This window comes from Leptosomus discolor, chromosome 6 (assembly GCF_034619465.1).
Source record: "Leptosomus discolor isolate bLepDis1 chromosome 6, bLepDis1.hap2, whole genome shotgun sequence".
NCBI classification, from domain to species: domain Eukaryota; kingdom Metazoa; phylum Chordata; class Aves; order Leptosomiformes; family Leptosomidae; genus Leptosomus; species Leptosomus discolor.
The window spans coordinates 16,170,503-16,190,442 of NC_141396.1; the positions used below are offsets into that span (position 1 = coordinate 16,170,503).

The 19,940-nt window shown below is 53.8% G+C and overlaps 1 protein-coding gene across 1 annotated transcript in view; it reads left to right on the forward strand.

Moving 5' to 3' along the window:
• LCOR (ligand dependent nuclear receptor corepressor) overlaps positions 1 to 9,959 on the forward strand; it is an 80,474-nt gene extending 70,515 nt beyond the window's left edge. The window contains exon 7 of the mRNA XM_086466865.1: positions 5,286 to 9,959. Coding sequence (XP_086322991.1) covers positions 5,286 to 9,789 — 4,504 coding nt within the window. The 3' untranslated portion in view covers positions 9,790 to 9,959. The remainder of the gene's footprint in view (positions 1 to 5,285) is intronic.
• The last annotated feature ends 9,981 nt before the right edge of the window (positions 9,960 to 19,940 follow it).

Here is a 19,940-nt window from a genome sequence, read left to right on the forward strand (position 1 = left end):
ACCGACTGGCATGGAGTCAGGTCTGTGACAGCAGGAGAAGGAGGGGAGAGGTCATCCCTGTAAAAATACTGAATTGGATTTTATAAGTTTATAGCTATGTTTTGTTTCTTTTACAGAACTATAATCCTGGTGCTTAGAGTGGTCTGAAAGGAACAGAAACACTTAGCCTTGAACTTTTGTTCTGCTGCTGCTTCTTGTGCCTCTGAGGTACAAAACATACCTGTAAACTTATAATCAATCAAACCAATGTTCAAGGGCTAAAAAAAGAAACCCAAAAAGGGCACAGGCTTCATGTGCAATAGTGAGAAACTTGGGGTGGGCAAACCAGAAGATTGCAGTTGGCAATCGTCAGGTTTTCGGAGACCAGCATCCCAGGTAGGTTGATATGAACCAGTTGATTTCTTTCTCCCTCTCTTTCTTCTCCCCCTTGCTCCCCATCAAAATACTCTTGAATCACAGGCAGGCTGGGCTGCCTATAAAGCTCTCTTTCTGGCATTCACAAGCAGAACAAGAGCAGTCTCACCCCAGTGCACCCAGAAAAGGAGAGATGTGCCAACCCCACCAGCGGGTCAGGGGCATGGCAGGAGCTGGCTCCACAAGGTGGGCAAAGCTCCTCAGCCTGCAGAGGATGAAATCCAGATTAACTTGTTCTTTCCTGCCCCCTCCCATATGTAAATCCTATACCTGTGCAGTCTATAGGTGTTACGGACAGACAAACCCCTGCTTTCCCCCAGCCCCATCATCCCCAACCACGTGGCCTTTGTTGGAAGCCCTGGATTCCCCCCCAGCAAGAGCTGGAGGATGGTTGACTTCAAACTCCGCTAAACAGTAGAGGCACAATGCAAACAAATGTATTGCAGCATGCAGCTATGCAAATAGCTTTAGAGCACAGCACGTTTTCCCCAGCGTTAATTGCTGCACCGCCAGGGTTGCGTAGCAACAGCTCCGTTTGCGGCTCTGACAGCTCCTGCCCCTTGATGCCTCTGACACCTTCTGCAGCAGGCGGGGAAGGAGGAGAGAACGGGGCTGCCCTGGGAAAGCTAGAAGAGCCAGGAGGTAGCGAGGGGCTCAGGCGATCAGATTTGCTTGGGATGCTGGGGTGTCTTCTGCTGGCTTGAGGCAATATGTGCAGCAGGGCTGGAAGTAGGGCGTTGGGGGGCAGGAGCAGAGAAGCCCCCAGCAGCCACAGCCTTGTGTAGGCACCTTTCAAAGCTGGTGGCCAGAAAGGACAGACCTACCATCTCCCAGGCTCTGCAGAAAAGCTCACTGGCAGGTGGGTCATCTCTCCCATCGCAGTGAATCCTTCTGGGTACCCCACAGGGGTTTGTGACTGTGTTCGCAGCTTGGCTACAGGCATAGAGGGTCCCCAGTAAGTCACCTCCCCCCAGCCATGGAGCTGCAGTAGGCTTGTGGCTTCTCCAGCCATTGAGAGGGATGACACATTCCTCATGCACAGCCAAAACCAAGACAGCCTCAAGCCAAGCCCTGTGGGAAGGGATGAGCGTGGGCACTGGGGAGATGCTGCAGACGTGTATGGGCTGCCCCAGACTCCCTCGCTTGTCTGCTGAGCCCAGCAGCTTCTGTTGGGCTGACCTGTGCCTCCTGAAAGGCAGGCTCTTCAGAGACAGGAGTGGCTGCCTCCTGAGAGCAATTTTTCCTCCTGTTTAAAACCGTGTTCCCAATTCCCATCTTCTGTGTTTGGCAGTCAATCTTCAGCTCCCACTGCGCCTTTGCCAGCAGGGCTGAGGAACCTGTTAGTAGCTGGCACCTTCCCCCAAGAAGGCACTTCAGCTCTGCAATCAGCTCTCCTCTCCTCTCTGATAAGCCACATAAATAAATAGTTTCTCTGCAACAGTTTACACAATCCATAAACAACCCTGACTGAAGCCGTGGGGCACTTGAAATAAACTCTTCTATTACACCGGAGCATGAAATATGCTCTTCTCTGAAACTGCCTTAAGTAGCAAGGATGCAGGCAGTCCTGCGTCCATCGTCTGCCAGGCAAGACAATGGCTGTGGCCATGTTTTATTTAGTAATAATAGCTAGGACAGACAGTAATGGTGGGAAATACTGGGCAAGTACCAAGGGGCACAGATTACTGGGTCCCAGGGAGCACAGAGCTGTGTCTGAGAGATCTGGGGATGGAGAGGCACAGGCTGTGGCTCAGCACCCCGGAGGGACGGGGAGAGGAAGGACCGAGGTGGAATCCAGCCGTGCTTAGAGCCTGGCTGCAGGTGGCGGGGAAAGCCTCAAGGTTATCCTTTGAAACTGAGAAAAAGGGGATACTGCCTGCAGTGCCTGAACAGGGGTGGGCTGGGGAAGGAGCAGATGAGCTCAAGGTGAGAAATTGCAGCCTGTCTTTGAGCCAAAGTGATACAAAAGCAGAGGACCCTGAATGCAACATGCCTGCAGAAGCAGGTGAACTGTGTCATGGAGTGTGAGATGGGTCTTCTAAGGACAAAGAGCATCAAGGCTGAAGGGATTTATTTCCTTTATCAAGCAGGAAAAATATTTATCTCTGTTTTTTACATTTACAACTTGACAAACTGTGCGTATCTCAGATTGACTCCTTCGAGTACAGTGGGGCAAATAGGGTAAAAATGAGCACCAGGGACTCAGACACACTTCAGAGGAAGAAAGTAGTTGAAGGCAAGGCAGAAATGCCACCCTGGAGCCTTTGGGACCAGGGACCTCAGGTTCCCTCCGCCATACGAGCAGGACATGGGTCTTTTCCAGCCCTGCACGCCCGTGCAAAGCAGCTGTGACCTGCGACTGACTGCATTCAGCATCACTGCTGCAAGGCAAGGAAGGACTGCGCCTGGCCACTTCGGTCCCTTCTCCCAAATTAGGGACTCTGTACACAGACCCACGATCTCCTCCCTCACCAGGCATCGCCCAGCCCGTAGCTCACCTTTTCTTCCTCACCACCCACCCAAGCAACTGCGTCACCTGTGCCATGGGCTTTTCCTTCATGGCCATTTGCGTGTAGCACCCGAAGGCGCCCTGGAAAGGAGGGAGTTGGCTGTTTTGCCACTGTAACCGCTTCCCGAGGCTGCTCGGGGAGCGTGGCAGCGGGGTGGGCCGGGGCAGGGCCACACCTCTGCCACTGCTGTTATAAATTCAGGCTCGCTGGGGGAAGATGGCTGCCGCTCTTAGGAGCTGGGCTTGCGAGCAGGTAAGAGGAAAGCAACCACCTTCTTTGCAAAGGTGGAAAAAAAGTTGTGCTGAGCTCTGCCTCTTCGCCAAGCCCCCTGCTCCAAGCCCTCCTCTTGCAGGGGGGTGAAAGGTTTTTTATCCCCTTTGTTATTCAGCAGGGCAAGGGGAGGAGCTGGGCTGTGTAAGAGATCCTGGCTGACATAACCCTTCCCATGCAGAGCTCTGGAGAGGAGCCAGGTTGTACCTGAGCATTTTTATTTAAACTAATCCCAGGCATTGCAAATTGAAAGTCATCGCTGCACCAGGTAGAACCAGTTGAGACGGTTGCTGGAGGGCGTTTTTCTCGCCCGGGTGTAGTAAAGCAGTCTAGAGGTACGTTGTTTATCGCTAACCCCGGGAGTAGGTTCTGGAGGTGCCGAAGCACATTCGGCAAGCTGAGCTCGCTCAGCCTTTCCAGGCGGTTTTGAGAAAACCCTGCCCAAGGAAACAGCAGCCGTGATTGAGAGGCGAAGCCTCATTACGGTTTAAACTTTGGGGAAACTGCAAGGCGAAGGGCTGCCTAGCAGATTCTAGGGCAGGCTTGGCTTTAGCCTAGCATTTCTGGGCAAAGAGGAGGCTGGGTGCCACCCGGCCAGCCCCGGAGCCCAAAGGTGCCCCTGGTGCCTTTCCCTTTGCCGAGTTTGGGAGCAGAGCCCGGGAGCCCAGGGGGAAGCGAGTTGCTGGAGGTGCCTCCCCAGTGCTTGTCAGTTCAAAGAAAGCAGCCAGCAAGCAGTCAGTAAGCAGCAGGTGAGGGCTGCCCGGGGCCGGCTCCAGCACACCAGCTACCACCGGGTACAGCCAGCTCCAGTCCCTGGCTTTCCCTCCTCCTTCTCTCTGCCGAGGGCTCCTCCGAGCTGGGGCTCTTCCTCCTTGTCCACCCGTCAAGCCCTGCGCCTGGCAGCGTCGGGAGGAAAAATCCACTCCAGATAAAACTGCTTTTCCCCACCCTGTCCCCAAACCCTGAGATAAGCGTTGCCCCCCCTCGACCCAGCCAAGTGAGCAAGGTCAGCGTCTGATGCTGGCGGGGGAGAGCAAGGCTGTAGTGGGGGGAAACGACTTTCACTCCTCCGGTACAAGGCCAGGAGGTGCAAAGTGCACTGTTACTGCAACGGAACCCAGCATTGCTGGCAAAGCTCCTGTGCCAGGCAGCGTGGGTGCCAAGGCGCGCAGCCCCCTCGATGTGGCGAGGACTGGGTGGGAATCGCTTGCGCTGCCGTTGGGAACAGATACAGTCTCGATAACAGCACCTGGCACGGTGCTCCTGATGAGTTCATGCAAACACTGCGTAATTATCCCTTAACCTCTCCACCAATAAGTCCTAATTAATTGCCTCTCCCAAGCAGGTAAACGGTAATGGCCTCGGTTTGAGAGCTAGCTAGTGGCAGTGATCCTGTGCTGTAGCAGCACACCTTTCTGAGCGACTATCAGCTGCAGAGCCACTTTATTAAATGGCAGTAAATCAAAGGTCAGTGTAAATGGTAAGGCACTGCACCACATGTGGGTGCACTGCTGCCTGCATGTCCTGCAGGCTGGGAGCTCGCCAAAATTTCTGTACTGATTACAGAGGAGGCTCAGATCTGCCTAGTTTGCCCTAGACCCGTCTTCTGCCACTGAGGCGTATGCAGAATTGGAAGACTTACAGTAGTTCAAGATTTCTGGCATCTGGCTGCCCAGCTGGGGTGCTGCTCTGCTCCCACCCAGCCTGTCTGTGCAGATCGAGCATGCAGAGGCGTGCAATCGTCCTGATGGGTCCTAGCAGTGCTGGGCCTTCTATACTGGGCACCGTGCAGATACTAAATCTGATTCTCACTGGGAAATTCAGGATGTCCTAGGCAGAAGTGTAATTCTGGGTGCTCTGGCAGTGGGAGACAAACAAGTCCATGTCCTGCCAGCTGTATACATACGTAAGCGTACACACTGGGGACTGAAGGGATACCTGCCAGCCCTGTGACAACAGGGTGCTTGATCTCACCTGAAGGCCAAGCAAGCGACATGCCTGAGTGGGAGGAGAAGGTCTATTCCAGTTTTGCAGCATAAACTTTTATTCTCTGGAACATCTAACTGACTGCTTCTCTCTTTGTCTCTCTAGTGAGGATGCAGCAGAGACAATAGCAATAGACTCTAACAATCAGCCGAAGTCTCCACTGGAAAAGTTTATGGTCAGACTGTGTACACATCACCAGAAGCAATTCATTCGTGTGTTAAACGACATATACACTGAAGTACAACCAGACTCTGAAGGCCAGCAGTTGTCTGAATCTGAGAGCATGGAGGCCTCTACTTGTGGCTCTGGTTGTAGCCAGCGAAGCACTGAAAACCAGGATAAGGGTGCTACTTGTACTGAATCAAAGCCCCCTTCTTCCTCGGACCCAGGACAGTCGGGGTCCGATGGCCCCCTGCATGTTACGGGACAAGCCCCGAAGCAGCCGGTGGAGCTGAAGTCTCTGGACAGAGCAGAGAGCTCCAGTCCTGCTTTGAGAAGGGAATTCTCCGAGCTCCCTGTCACCAGGCTTCGTTCTGCTAGTCCAAAGGATAGCTCCACCCAAGGATACCTCAGCACGTTGAACTCTTCCTCTTTGAATTTCCATCATGCCGCAAAGAGCCTGGAAGGGCAGCAAGCTGCTGGACACGAGCAAGAAGCCGGTGTCAGAAAGTGTGAGGACAATAAAGAGCAGCTAGCAGGTAAGACTCTCGTGGAAGGTTATATCTCGGTCAAAGTGGCAAATGTGAACGGCAGCGAGGACAGCTTAGACAGCTGTCTGGGGTCCCAAAAGAGCTCTTTCAGAGCTCTGCCAGAAGAGTCCTGGGATCCCGGCTTTGCGGTGACTCCCCCTCGCAGAGCCGACAAAGAGAACACTTTGCAATGCAGCTCGAAAGCATCTTTGCACCAGGACTTAGACGCAAAAGAACAAGATGCGAGACCAAAGCAAGAAAACCACCTGCACGCCATGGCCAAGGGCAAGGCAGGCTGCCACCTGCACCCAGCCGACAAGGGCCCGCTCGAAAAGTCCAAAGAGAGCTGGCTGCCCGCTGGCACCGCGCCAGCCACCCACCGGACCCCCGGCGGGCACCCCCGTGCCAAGGCAGCTTCCCTCAGATCCACTCGGAAGAGCAAGAAGGCGTCAGGGCTGAGGATCAACGACTACGACAACCAGTGTGACGTGGTCTACATCAGCCAGCCCATCACCGAGTGCCATTTCGAGAGCCAGCGGTCGGTGTCGTCCCGCAAGACGGCGAGGAAGAGCACACGGGGGTATTACTTCAACGGGGAGTGCTGTGAGCTCCCGACTGTCCGCACACTGGTTAAGGGCTCCCGGGCGGAGGAGAAGGGGAGCAGCCTGGCACTGCGAACAGAGACCCTCGTAAGCGCTAAGCCGCCCCTGGTGCTCTCGGTGGGGGGGTCTGCGGAGGCGGGACGGGAAGGCGAGAAAAGGGTTTCCCTGAGGCTCCTGGCTAAAGGGGCACCGACCAGCCGGGAAACAAAAGAGAGAGCTGAGCCAGGCTCCGTGCAGCCCCGTGATACCCGGGCGCTGCGGTCGAGGGAAGCCGCTGTGGCCATGCCCTTCTTCTCCCTCTCTGCTCCACCCAGCCCCCAGAAAGAGGACAGCTCGGCTGGCTCGCCGCACCCCAGCTCCCCTCCTGCTGAAGGAGGGGGGACGAGAGCGGGAGGCACCATCCCCTGGGAGGCTGGCAGCAGCTTGGGCTCCTCCGGGGACGGCAGTGGCAGTGGGCAGGCTGCCGATGTTGCTGCCCTTCCCGTCTCAGAAGCACCCAGCGGGGAGGGAGGTTGCCCAGGCTCTGAACTACAAACTGATCTGGACCTCCCCACCAGCCCGGAGCCAAAGTCCCCCTTGCAGCCCTCCACCGCTGCGGACACAGCACCCCTGGACCATGACGGTGCCAGGGATCCTTCCCAGCTTCCAGGTGCAGGGGATGCAGAGCCCTACAGTCTGTGTCCGGCAGAGCCCTCCCCATGCTCTCCAGGCTGGCAGGCTCCTGATGAGCCCCTTGCCACTGTGGACAGGGAGAGCCCCCTGGAGCCCCCTACTACCTTGCAGTGCATGGATGTGAACAAAAGCATCGATGCTGAACCAGAAGCCGAATTATCGGGCATGGTGAGCGATGGCTCCCTTGAGCAAGAGGAGCCTGCGGCGGCCAGCGTAGCCCTCCCCAAAATCTTGGAAGGGGAGGCAGTGCAGAATGGCAGCCCAGCAGGTGAAAAAGATTCTATGGAAGAGGAAACACTGCCTGAACACGATGGCTCAGACACTGCAGGGAAAGACTCTGTCTCTTCCAAAGACAGTCCAGACAAGAAGCGAAAGAAAGGAAGGAGAGTGCTTGTGGCATCGGACCGCCGTCTCCGAAGCCAGCAATCCCAGTCACCTGCCGAGGGCAGTGCTGAGGATGTTGGTTCTTCCAGCTCTGTGCAGCTTCCTTGCCTTCAGATCAAACTCTCCAAGAGCCCTTGCGCTAAGCGGTTCAAGAGAGAAGTGCACCTGGATGGGGCAGCATCCGTCCACTTCCCAAATGACTGCTTCCCCGATGCGCTGCTCAAAACCAGCGATGGGCCAGGCACCAGCCAGGCTCCAGAGAGCATCGCTGAGCAGTGGCCAGGCGAGGAGAATGGCGTCACTACCAGACAAACCTATAAAAGCATCTTAGCAAAAGAGACTGCAGCAGAGGGAGAAAATTCCTCTAAAGACGACCCCCCTGCTGACAGCAGCCAAAGTCAACCAGATGAGATGCTGGAAATCAGCGTCCAGGCTGATTCTGAGAAGAAAAGCATTCTCCTCCCTCCAGAGAGCAGCGTGCCTGCAAATGATGCCGAGCAAGTGGATGTGAAACCAGGCGATGCCAGCGCAAAGGACGAGGAGTGTTCCGACAGTGCCATGGACACAGGCAAGCTGGAGAGCTACGAGCCAGTGGCAAATTCCCCTCTGTGTCCCAGCAGCAGAGGTGGAAGCAAGCATCTTCCAGCAAAGGCTGCAAAGCACAAAAAGGTTGCCCTGCAGTTTTATAACTTAAGACACGCACCCGCACCTGTAGACACTGCAAAAAAGAGCACAGCAGGGAGGGAGTCTATGCAAGCGATCCCCAAACTGAGGGATGAAAGCAGTTCAGGGAATGACAGCTCCCCAGCATTGGAGGACATAGACACAGCTGACAGCAAACCAAAGTTCATGGAGTGGTGTGCTGAAGAGGAGAACCAGGAGCTCATTGCTGAGTTCAACACCCAGTACATGAAAGTTCAGAAGGGCTGGATTCAGCTGGAGAAGGAGGTGCAGCCAACCCCCAAGGTAAAGAACAAAGCCGACAAACTGAAAGAGATTTGGAAAAGCAAGAAAAGGACACGGAAAAGTAGAGGCTCGCTGGAAGTGCAGAAGCTTTCTCCCGTCCAGATGCTGTTTATGAAGGCCTTTAAGCTGTCCGACATCTGCCAGTGGTTTCTGGAGACGACTGAAACCAGGTCTCTAGTGATCGTGAAGAAACTCAACACCCGTCTCCCAGGGGAGATCCCCCCCATCAAAGTCCCCATGCAGAAATATTCCTCCTCCAGTCTCTACCCCAGCTCACTGCAAGCTGAACGTTTGAAAAAGCACCTCAAGAAGTTCGCCGCCACTACTCCAGCTCGGAATAACCTGAAGAACCAAAAACTTTGGGCCAAAATTCGGGAGAACGCTGATAAAGCGGAGGCTGAAGAAGCCACTGCTCCCAGCCAGGCATCTCCCACTGACTCTAGCACCGAGGACCTGAGCGAAGACAAAACCATCCAGCCTGCTCCCAGCTTGCCCACACAGGCCAGCACCAGGATTCTGCGCAAGTACTCCAACCTACGGGGCAAACTTCGAGCCCAGCACCGCATGGTGAAGGTGGAGAAGAAGAGCGATGTCCTGGGGGACCACCCATCCCTGGAGGGCAAGCAGAGCCGGAAGAGCGTGTGCATCAACCCGCTGATGTCTCCAAAGTTGGCCTTGCAGATCAAAGCAGATGCCTTTCCTGCTAAATCTCCATCAGTAGATGGGATGGGGAAGGGGCGGAAAGGGAAAAGCAGGTCCCAGGAGGACCCCTCACCCAAAGCCGACCTCCAGCTCAGCAGGAAGAAGAGGATGCTGAAGGAGAGCGGGAGCACCCAGGAGCGGTCCAGCTCCTCCACCAAGGACAGGCTGCCTGCCAAAAAGACCAGTAAAGTAAAGCATTCGGAGGTCAGCATGAAAGCTCCCGCCACCCGAAAGCAGGCTGCCATGGAGAGAAGTAATAAACTGGCTAGAAAAATGTCTTTGAAAGAGAAGAGAGCCCCAAAAAGGCAGCTGGAGAAGGTGCGGCTCCCCATGCGGAAGGGCAAGGAGAACACGAGCAGACGGGCCGTGCTACCCCCCGGCCATGAGGAGCTGGCCAAGTCCCCAAAGCAGAAGCCCCTGGGGGAGTCCTCCACGCGGTCGCAGAAGATGGCCAACAAGAAGCCCAGCAGTGGGAAGACCCTGACAAGGTCTATGAAGAAGATGCAGGAGAGCAGCGGGTCGCAGGGCAAGAGGAAGCTGAGGGCAAAAGTGGACTGTTCGCACAGCAAACGCTCGCGACTAGACCCGAAATAGCGAAGAACCGGTAGCCATGTACAAAACTGATGTATAGTAGTAACCCTTTACCATGCATTAACTAAAGCTGCTTTTATAAGCTGTAGCAAGCCTTTAAAAATCCGCAGTTAACGGATAACGCCCGTGATTTTAGGCATCGGCAGATGTGTCTTGGACAGAGAAGAGGTTGGCCTGTCTGGCTCTGCTGTTCAGAAGGAAGGTTCTGCAGTTTGAACGTTCCTGGAGTTTTTTTAAACTTGGAACCAGGCAGTTTTAGTTAAAAGTACAGTGCCTTATTTATCACTTTAAAAATAAAAATAAGAAGCTCGTCTGTGTGATTTGGAGGCTTGCGTTTTATACTTGAGGCACAAGCACTTGTACTGTAGCAGAAAGAAAACCACCTTCGTGCACATGAAGTAGCTTTCGGCAGCCTTTGGGTGCACGCAAACATTTCCCTTTCCTTCAGAGTCCTCCTTCTGTTTGTCTTCTTAGTGGCATTTAAAGCAAAACCAAAACCATTTCCCATCACTGAGGGAGAGAAAGGCAAATCTGTCCTTTAGCGGTTCGTTAGTAGCAGCTGCTGGTGTCCCAGACTGTTACCTGCATAAAAGTATTAGTTACCTACTGGTGTGTGTACTGCTGATGGCTGCCTCGCTCCCCCATTGCACAGCCCGTGGGGTGGGGAAGTCCCACTCAGGCGGAGACGGCAGAGGAGATGCTGCGGGTACCAGGCTGCTGCATCCACTGCTGCCGGGTGGGCGCACTGGGCTGTATCCGTCTTTATTTCTTGCTGGCTTCAGGGATGAATCGGTCCTGCCATGCCCTGCTTTTGGACAGACCTCCTTCTCCCATTTTGCTGCGCTCATGGTGATTTCTGTGGTCTCTGATGGCAAAGCAGTTTCCGCAGCGCTTTGCTGAAGGTTGTCTCCCTTTTTAGAGGCTTGTGCTCCTTCTGATGTTGGTGCTCTGCAGAAGAGGAGCCCTGGCCCTTACCCTGTGCTATTGGGCACGTCTTGCCTTGCACCCTCCTCAGCCAGGATTTGCAGTTGGAATACAGTTGGGATAAGGGACTGACTTAAGTTTATTTTTTACCGTAATTTGCATTTCATCCTTTTACTAGCAAGGTGCGGTTGGATTGTCCTTGCTTGTGTCTGGTGCTGTGGAGTCTGAAAGCCAAGCCTCTACCCTGTCCTGCGCGACACCTTTGCAGGGCTCCTCTGCAAGCCTCTGCAGCACGTTTAAAAGCCAGCTGGGGGTCTGCAGTGGCAGAAGAGGGTCATGGTGCCTAGCATCTCTGAGAAAAACCTGCTAGAAGTGCACAGAGCGTGTGGCTGTGCTGGCTCTGCCGGGCAGAGATGATCAGCGGCTGAGAAGGGACCGCTGCGGTCTGTGCTCGGGGAAAGGACCCTGCTCAGCCATTGCACCTCCACGGCTTCACTTTTGCATTGCTGCACAAAGTGCACTTGCATGAATCCCGATGCAAGCCTCCTCCCACGCAGGAAACAGCAACGCCCGAGAGAGCACCGCTCGGGCTCTGGGGTCGCCTGACCTTCAACAGCCGCTTGCTGGTCCTTGCTCAGCTCCTTGTCCCCACTCAGAGCAAGGCTCCGGGGCAGGCCACGTGTTTGAGAGATGCCTGCCCTGGGGGCAGAGGCCAGAGAGGGCTTGGCTGCCATGGGAATTGCTTTTCACGGTTGGCGTTGAACCCCAGATCCCAAACCCCATGGGCTGGAGGTGGAAAGCAGATAACCCTCTTTAAATCTTTCATTGTACCCATTTAGTACAGAGGATGAAACAAGTCGTTTGAGATTCGCACGCCCTTCGCAGAGCACCTCTGGCGCTCTTGCAGGTATTCCCTTCCCCCAGCGCTGACGCACACGAGGCTGCGGCACATTTTTCTCTTACTATGAAATGGCTGATTTAAAAAAAAAAATCCTTTACCTTTCCTTTGAATCATGCTAGAATAAGTTAACTCTCTGAACAGCTAGGAAGTGATTAAATCTAGCCTGTCAGTCCCTGTACAGATTAATATGAAGTTATCTATTACTTTAATTTTTACTGCATGCATTAAATATGTCAAACATTCCATCAGAAAAGATTTAAAAGCATTTCAGGAGAGGTGTGAGGCAGGAGGGCACTGATGGCAGTTAAATGACTGATCTGTACCTTTCTTACAGGTTGTCTTTCCCTCTTGCTTCTCCATCCGTACTTACGGTCCTCCTCTAACCTCCGGCTGGGGCAGCCTCTCCACATGCACATGGGCCCGGGATTTCCCTCCTTCCCCTGGGCTGGGCATGCGTGTGAGCACCCCTCTTACCTCCGTTCTTCATGCTGCTCCCTGGCAGTGAACCCCCATTTCCCCAGCCTTCACAACCCCTCTTTCTCCGTCCTTTACCATCGCTCCTGAAGCGCCTGCGCCGGGCTGTGCCTGCAGAGCCGTGCGAGGCACCACACACCGAGCGCTCCTCGGGGCTTTCCCTCTTTCTTGCTCTCTCATTTTTTAGCCGCTCATAAATGCAGGCTGCTCTGCTGTCCATATTCCGTGCTTCTGGGATGAAAACCTCGACAAAGCAAGTGGAGAGAAGCTTTCTGGATGGGGTGCTGCTGCTCCAGCCTCCCAGCTGCCTTGCTGCACCCTGGGGCTCCACCAGCACCAGTTAGCTCAGCATGGCAAGGGTGGGAGGTGGCGTCACACTGGTGTGGGAGCAGACCAGCATCTGGGCATCTGTCCCAGTTCGGTGCGCACTGCTTGGCTTAGTGGTGGTGGGATCAGCACGCTGAGGTTCCTGGCAGTGTCCCTGCCAGGCGTCAGCTCCAGAGAGGAATGGCCAGGACCCATCACGGGTAGAAATCAGACATACTGAAAGGACAACCATATTCCTCCCACCTTTTTGCATTTCCAGTCTCAGTCTGTAGTTTTCTGTCATACTGCTGTGTTTCAGCTTAGTTGGATGGAGATTTCCTGTGCTGAAGGCAGGTCCCCGTGGATGAAGCCCTCTCAGCAGATGCTATAGGAGTCGCAGGGCTCCAGGAGGGAGTGAGGTGGCATTGGCCATGCTGGACAGTGTGCAGGCAATGTGGCCTGAGACTGAAAGTGCCTGCAGCTTGTCCCAGGCTCTGATCACCTTCAGCCAGCAGCTCTGTCCCTCCCTGGGGGATGCCAGAGGCATTCAGCAAGCCCTGGCTTTGCCACATTAGATCCAGAAAGTCCTGCGCAAAAAGTAACACTCAAAAAATCTGTGCGGAAACTCTACTGACTTTTTTAACAGGAGTTGGGCTGTGCCTCGTAGGTGTAAATCTGAATTTCTGTACCCTTTAATGAGGAAAGGCAGAGGGTGTGTTTTTTTGTCCCGATGGGGCTGAAAAGAGGGTTCTGGGCTGGGCTGTGTATTATCATAGAATCACAGAATGCTTTTGGTTGGAAGGGACCTTAAGGACCATCTAGTTCCAACCCCCTGCCATGGGCAGGGACACCTTCCACCAGACCAGGTTGCTCCAAGCCCCATCCAACCTGGCCTTGAACACTCCAGGGAGGGGGCAGCCACGGCTTCTCTGGGCAGCCTGTCGCAGTGTCTCACCTCCCTCACAGTGAAGAATTTCTTCTTAACATCTAATCTGAATCTACCCTCTTGCAGTTTGAAACATTACCAAGATTGTTACTCTTGTCTTCAGAAAGCAAATGAAGAGAAAGCAAATAATTCTGAGGGTTTTTAAATACAATTGCCCCAGACTGCTGCCTGGGACTGGCCCAGGCCAGGCGTGTGCTGCATGTCCCTCCTGGGTGCCTGGCTCAGGTGGGCAGATGGCGGAGCAGCACCTGGGCATCTGCAGGGACAAGGAGCCGCGGATGTGCAGGAGGTGCTGAGCTGGGCTGTTCCTGGGGGTGAGAAGGTCTGGGGTCTTGTCAGCAGGGCCCCCCCTGGCTCCCTGCTCTGCTGTCCCTGGAACCAGCCCCTGTCACTACAGCCTCTGCAGGGCTCTCCCCAGCTGGGCATGTAAACCCTGCTCAGAGCTGCTCCGCTCTCTGCCTCCTCCTTTACTTCCAACAACTCCCCCTTATTTAAAAATTACAATTTTGAGGAAAACTGGAGTGATTCTTCTCTACATTGTGCTGTTTGTGAGAAGCTGGCAGGAACGTTTCCTCCCACAACTGCTGCGCTGGGTGGTGTGTTTAACTCGTGCAGGTAGTTTTTATGGAGAGCAGGCTTGTTCGCCCAGGGACGGGTGGGGTGAAGCCATCGCCTGTGGCTGAGTTATTGCAGCAAGCACTTGGGGCATGACCTCTCCAGCCCACCTCGAGGCGGGAATATTGGTGCTTTAGTACAAGTTCTCTGAATGAGAGATTTGTGCAATCCTTTGGGTTCCCCGAGGGCAGGATGCCCCAGGGGTGAGGTAGGCCGGGTAGAAAAGCACTAAGGCTTTCTGCTCTGAGGAAACCCCCAGCTCCTTGCCGGGCTGCTTTCCTTTCTGTCACTGCTCCAGGAGATGGTGTCTTTGGCCCCCCTGCCTCTCCTGTGTGCATGCTCCACTTGACACCAGTAGTAGCTGCCAGGTCTTGCAGGCTCCAAGACCTGCTTTTAATGTGCTTCACAGTTGCTTTTGTGAGTGCTTTATTTTGGGGCAGGAAGGACACATGCTGTAATTTGCTAGAAAATTAAATTCCAATTTGCTAGCAAATTAAAGGGTCTGCATGTGAGGTGACTGCTTGGTGGGGTGGCATTGCCTGGGTAGCTCCATTTTCTTTGTCAGTGCTCAGATGTTTGCATTTTTTCTCCTTTTTTTTTTCCTAGTCCTCGTGTTGCATTCCTCTCTTCCCAATTTACTTCCCAATTCTCTCTCTGAGCAGCCACGTTTCAGCTAGCACACAAGAGACACAAAAATAAGTAGAGGTAATACCATACATATAACCTGTTGCTCTTTGTTAATGACTTGGGGCATGCACTACTCATTTCTCTTCGTTCTGCAGTGAGGCAGCGGTGAGGTGTGCTGCTGAGGCACGGCCCCTGCTTTAGAGCGGCCTGTTTCCAACAAATGCAGCTTCTATGCAGTGCAAGGGATGCACAGGGAGCTGCAGACAATCGTAATGAATGGAAGGAAATAAGCAACACGACTTACTGCCTCGTTCCACACAGGCCTGGAGCGCGTTTCCACTTGCTACAGTGCAGAGCTGCCCACTGGCACTACCACAGTGCCATCCTCAGCTCCGCAGCCTCATTGCGCTCCTCCTCCTCTGGGCCACCCCACAGCTCCCTGCTCTGCTTCTTCGGCTCTGGATTTCAGCACAAATGCTGTGTCCCACAAAACAGACCTCTCCTCTTTCAGTTACTTCGGCTTTCCTTGCTGGCCACTTTCTCATCCTAGTCTTGAAACTAGTCTTCATCCCAGCTCCCCAGTCCGTGTACCAGGAGCAGCATCTTCTTGGCTCTGCATCTCTGCAGATGTCCTTACTGTCCCTTTGCTGCCAGCCCCACTCTCTCATTCACATGGTAACCTTTTCCTCTCTCACCTTGTCATCGGCAGCTCTGGGTCTTCACACTTCACCGGTCAGGAACCATCCATCTTGCCTAACCTCTGGGAGGGGCTCAGTTTGCCAAGCTCAGAGTCAAAAGTTACCTGTTGAGGGTTGAGGGCTGCAGCAAGAGCAGTTTGAGCCCAGGATGGCTCCTTCTATCTGTAGCTGTTAGGTTCTTGTCTAGCAATGCTAGGCCTGGAACAGGTTTCTCTGCTGACAGGGTGCGTGCAGTATATCCAAGGTGTGCGCGTGTTTATATTCAGCACTAATTCATCACTAACAAGGTCCTTTTTGCTTGTGTTTGCTGCGTGCAGTGGTGTTTCTGTGTTCGACTGCCTGTTGAGTGAGACACATTTGCAGCAAACCTTCTCCAAAGAGCTGGCTAGCCAGCACTGACCCTTTTGGCAAACTTCCCGCTGTGTTGCCGATCACCCTCCACGAGTTGACAGAGCGGGATGAACTTGTCCCCACTGCTCTCCATGTCCCCATCCCTCCCATGCTGGGGGAGCCATGCGGTGCTGGACCAAAGGGCTGGTGGGCTGCCCAAGCTGCTTTTTGCCAGCCTGTCAATGAGCAAAGCTGCAGCCCAGCCCACATCCCAGCCACTCGCCCGGCGCCTCTGGAAAGGCCTGTGTTGACGAAAGCTCTGCCAGCCCGTAGTAACCTCCCGGGAAATAGAGACGCCGTCTCAGAAGGACGTGGATGTACCGCTGCCCTGTTTTCGAGACTTGCTGATAGACAGTTTCTCTCTGCAGCTCGTGTTCTTTCAGCCTGACAGCTGCATTCCCAGTTGAAGGCAACTGGGAGAGCCACAGTTCCCAGCCTCCCATAGGCATGGGCAGTGCCTGGGGCAGCAGGGAAGCGCGTGCTGCCGTCCGGCTCAGTTTCTCGCCTTTCCTCCGCCAGCAGTCATGCCGGGGCGAGAGGGCTGAGCCCCAGCCAAGGCATCCTCGGGTCCGCATCCTTGGGCTGTACGCCCGGACAGCCCGGGAGCGAGGCGGAGGTAGGCTCCCCCCTGCCAGCGAATGCCGCTGCAGCTTTTCCTGTAGTGGTAGGGTTTTTGAGCAAACGAGGAGGCTACAGTGTCCCCACATCGCGCGTGTCCCCCACCCCTTGTGTCGTGTAGCGTCCGTTCGGCCCATCCTTTAGCTTGGTGGTTGTGAATTGAATCCATCTGTTCTAAGATGTTCTCAGGAGTTCTTGTTTGTATTAAGCTCACCCCTAGGCTTAGCAGAAATCACGGTCCCCATCCTTCCTCTTCCCCTCCCCACGGACAAGCCCTTTCTTTCACGAGCACTTCCACCCCCTCCCCGAAGGGCAGCGGGGGCGGGGGGCAGCTGGCAGTTTCGATTCAGGGCACGTTGGCAGCTTGGGGGCAGCCGGAGGAGCTGGGGGGCAGCCGGCCGGCGTTCGTGGCATGGGTCCGGAGGCCAGGTGATCCCTCGGGCTGCGTTGCTAGCCAATGTTTTCTAAGTCTGTTTGTAAGAGTACCTAATTTTAAAATGAAATGTGAATATATATTATGTGTAGGTTCCATGTAAGATAGTGTTGTGCTAGGCGGCAGGATGCTAACCTACTTTTTAAGCTTTTTTGGGGCAGGAAAAAGCATTTTTCTCTCACTTCATGCTCACAGATCTAATATTGTAAATAGTTTTTTTAAAATATTTATTTCATGGGCTTTCCACAGGTTCTCGTTCTGACTGGTGTGTCGGTTGGTGGGGCTGTATCGCCCAGCGTGCCGCAACCAAAGGGCTGGCTATTGCATGGGGGGACCGGGATGGTATGGGGTGGGGTGGGGTGGTGCTGGTGTTTGGTTTGGGTTTTTTATGTCACATCAAAGTTGAAGCATTAACTCTTTCTCTTCATCTCATTTTGATGATGTCAGACCTGGTTGATGGCCACGGTCCTCGGGGAGGCAGTGAGCTCCCGTGGCCGGCCGGGATGGCCGTTCCCTGGGGCGGGGGCACTGCAAGCAATAAGATTTGTAGTAATAATGTCTGCTTCGATGGCAGGGGCTCTCAGGGCTCAGGGCCGGGTGGGAATAACCCCGTTCCCAGCGGGGGCTTGGTCCAGCATGGCCTGGGTGGGTTGTCTCTTGGCCTGGGGATGTCCAAGGAGGTGTCCCCAGGGATGCAGGAGGTGGGGGCTGCTGTGACCCCCAAGGAACCCCCCCAAAACAGCTGAGGTAGGGTAGATAGTTGTCGATAGCAAACTCCCGCTAGCAAATTACTGCAGTGAGCAGCTGCCTTCGGGGCTCCTGCTCTTCCTGCAGGTATGGGTGACCCACAGGAGCGCACGGCTGTTGCCGTTACAATCCCAGTGCCAGCTCCAGAAGGTTGTTTGCTTATTTGTATACTATTCTGCCGGTTTAATTCTCCTTCTAGGGAGTTTGAGGTCATTTGGTTGGTTTTTTCCTAAGTGGGGTTGGAATTTTCTTCTTTTTTTTTTTTTTAAAGCCCTTTTTTGCCTGGAAGTGTTTGCTGGTTGTGCCCTCTGCCCAGCCTGGCTGGGGCAGCATCAGCAGGATCGTTGCTGCTTTTATGCTGATGTGTCCCTGACTTTGGAGGGTGGAGCGGGGAGTGCTGCCAGGTCCCAGCCTCACAGGACCCTTCACCAGCCCCATGCTTCCTTTGCCCTGGGAACAGGTGTGTAAAAAGAAAAAAAAAAGAAAAAAAAAAAAGGGAAAAAAGGCAACAACAACCCAGTAATTTTTTCTTTTATAAGATGCTCAACGTTTAAATATTATCTCCACCCTGATGGCAAATTTTTTCGTTCATCTGTGTCTGCTTCCCTGGGAGAGTTTTGTTTCTCTGTTTTTTTTCTATATGAATTTTAGACACTGAGCTGAAAAGTCCTCCTGTCCGGTACTGTATGTTTGAGCCTGAGCAATGTGAACTGTACAGACCAGCGGTGGGGAATGGGAGCCGGTGACTGTGCCCGGGAGAGTCGTGGCTCGGGGCGGCATTCCCAGTTGCTCTGGGGAGCGGGAAGTACTGCGTCGTGAGTTGGGAAAATGAACTGTCTGCTGTGAATTCTCGGTTGGAAATGTGGAGAGGGGTTTCCATTAGATAATGTTTACATACCTCACCTGACAAACCTTTGAAAGTGTATATAAAAAAAAAAAAAAAAAGAAAAGAAAATTATATTAAGTTGCTTTAAATCAATATGTATAGCTATAAGAGCTGGGTCATTTGAACTTTGAATATGTATCGACTCTCTAAATGTTGACATTTTGTGAACTCTGTGCTCCTGTCTTTTATTTCATCCTAGCCTATGGAAGAAGTTGTGTTCTTGTTCCAGGTAAAAGGTCCCTGACTCAGATCTGAACTCCTCAAGGATTCCCACCACCTTGTTTTCTTTTCTTCCTCCACTGTTGATATTCACCCTATGAGCTTTCTAAAGGTCCGTATTTTATTGCAGCTTATTAAACATTTCTTTGATATCAGCGTTTGTTTGGTGTGATAACTGGGGATCGGTGAAGGTGAGTGAGTGCACAAGAGGGAGCAGCAGGCTGGCACTCTCTGGGTGCAGGTTTGTGTTTGTGGCACAAACAGTGCAACCCCTTGGTGCTCCTGAGCACTGCTGCCCAGGCCCCCTCTCCCCTTCCTCAAAGAGTTACAGGTGCCCAGTTTGCCCTGCTCCATCCCCACAGCAGGCACCGGGCCCTTCAGCTTCTCATGCTGCCCTACGCACGGCCCAGGCAGTGACAGCTCCTTTTGCAAGGCATTGTATGGATAAGCCTCAGCTCTCAGCCCGGGGCTGCATGTCCCAGTGCCACGTGGGCGATGTGCTGGCCAAAAGAGGTGGCCAGGGCTGCCCCAGGAGTAGCAAATCATCACCCATGGCAGGACCAACCATCTCCCCAGCCTGTGCCACCTCCTTGTATGCCCAGCAGCTCCTGAGCGCCAGCTGCCCCCTTCTCCCCTCCAGGAAAGAAGAGGCCAAGCCTCTGAATGAATAAATGTCATGTTCACGTGGAAGACAACATAGACAATACCAAACATCTCCTAAAACAATACAGCCTCTGCCAGCGGAAGGATGCTCAGCGCCTCCCTCGCCAGCCTAGTACAAACCAGCGTCTTCAACAGTGACACACACAAACCCCACGGGCCAAACAAAACCACCGTCATTTTCCTGCCCAGTAGCATCTGTAAACAAAAAGAAAACATCATTTGTTGACCCCGAACATATAAAAATACTATAACAAAATGAAATACAAATATATATTAGAATCTGTAAGTATTCTGTATAAAGAGATACTTTAGCGGTTAGCTTACAGCAATAACAGAAACACAACACAACCAAGCCCCGTCCGGGCCATGGGCAAAATGAGACGCATCCCGGCTCCTCTGTGCGGCAGAGGTGGCTCCTGTGGAAAGGGTATTTGTGGCAGAAACACATCCCCATGGTGGTGGGAACATCCTGGATGCCGGTGGTGAGCAGCGATGGTGATGGCACCCGCAGGGCCAGATGCACCCAGTGGAGATGCCTGGAGCCTGTCCACAGCCGGTGGTGTGGACCTGAAGCTGATGCACTGGTGCGGTGCAAAGGAGAGAGCCAGGGCTGTAGCCCTGGGATGAGTTTGTCCACCCGAGTGACGTGGTGACACACTGTCCAGCTGCGTGCAGTGTCCCAGGTTGGACCCCCGCCATCCTCAGCC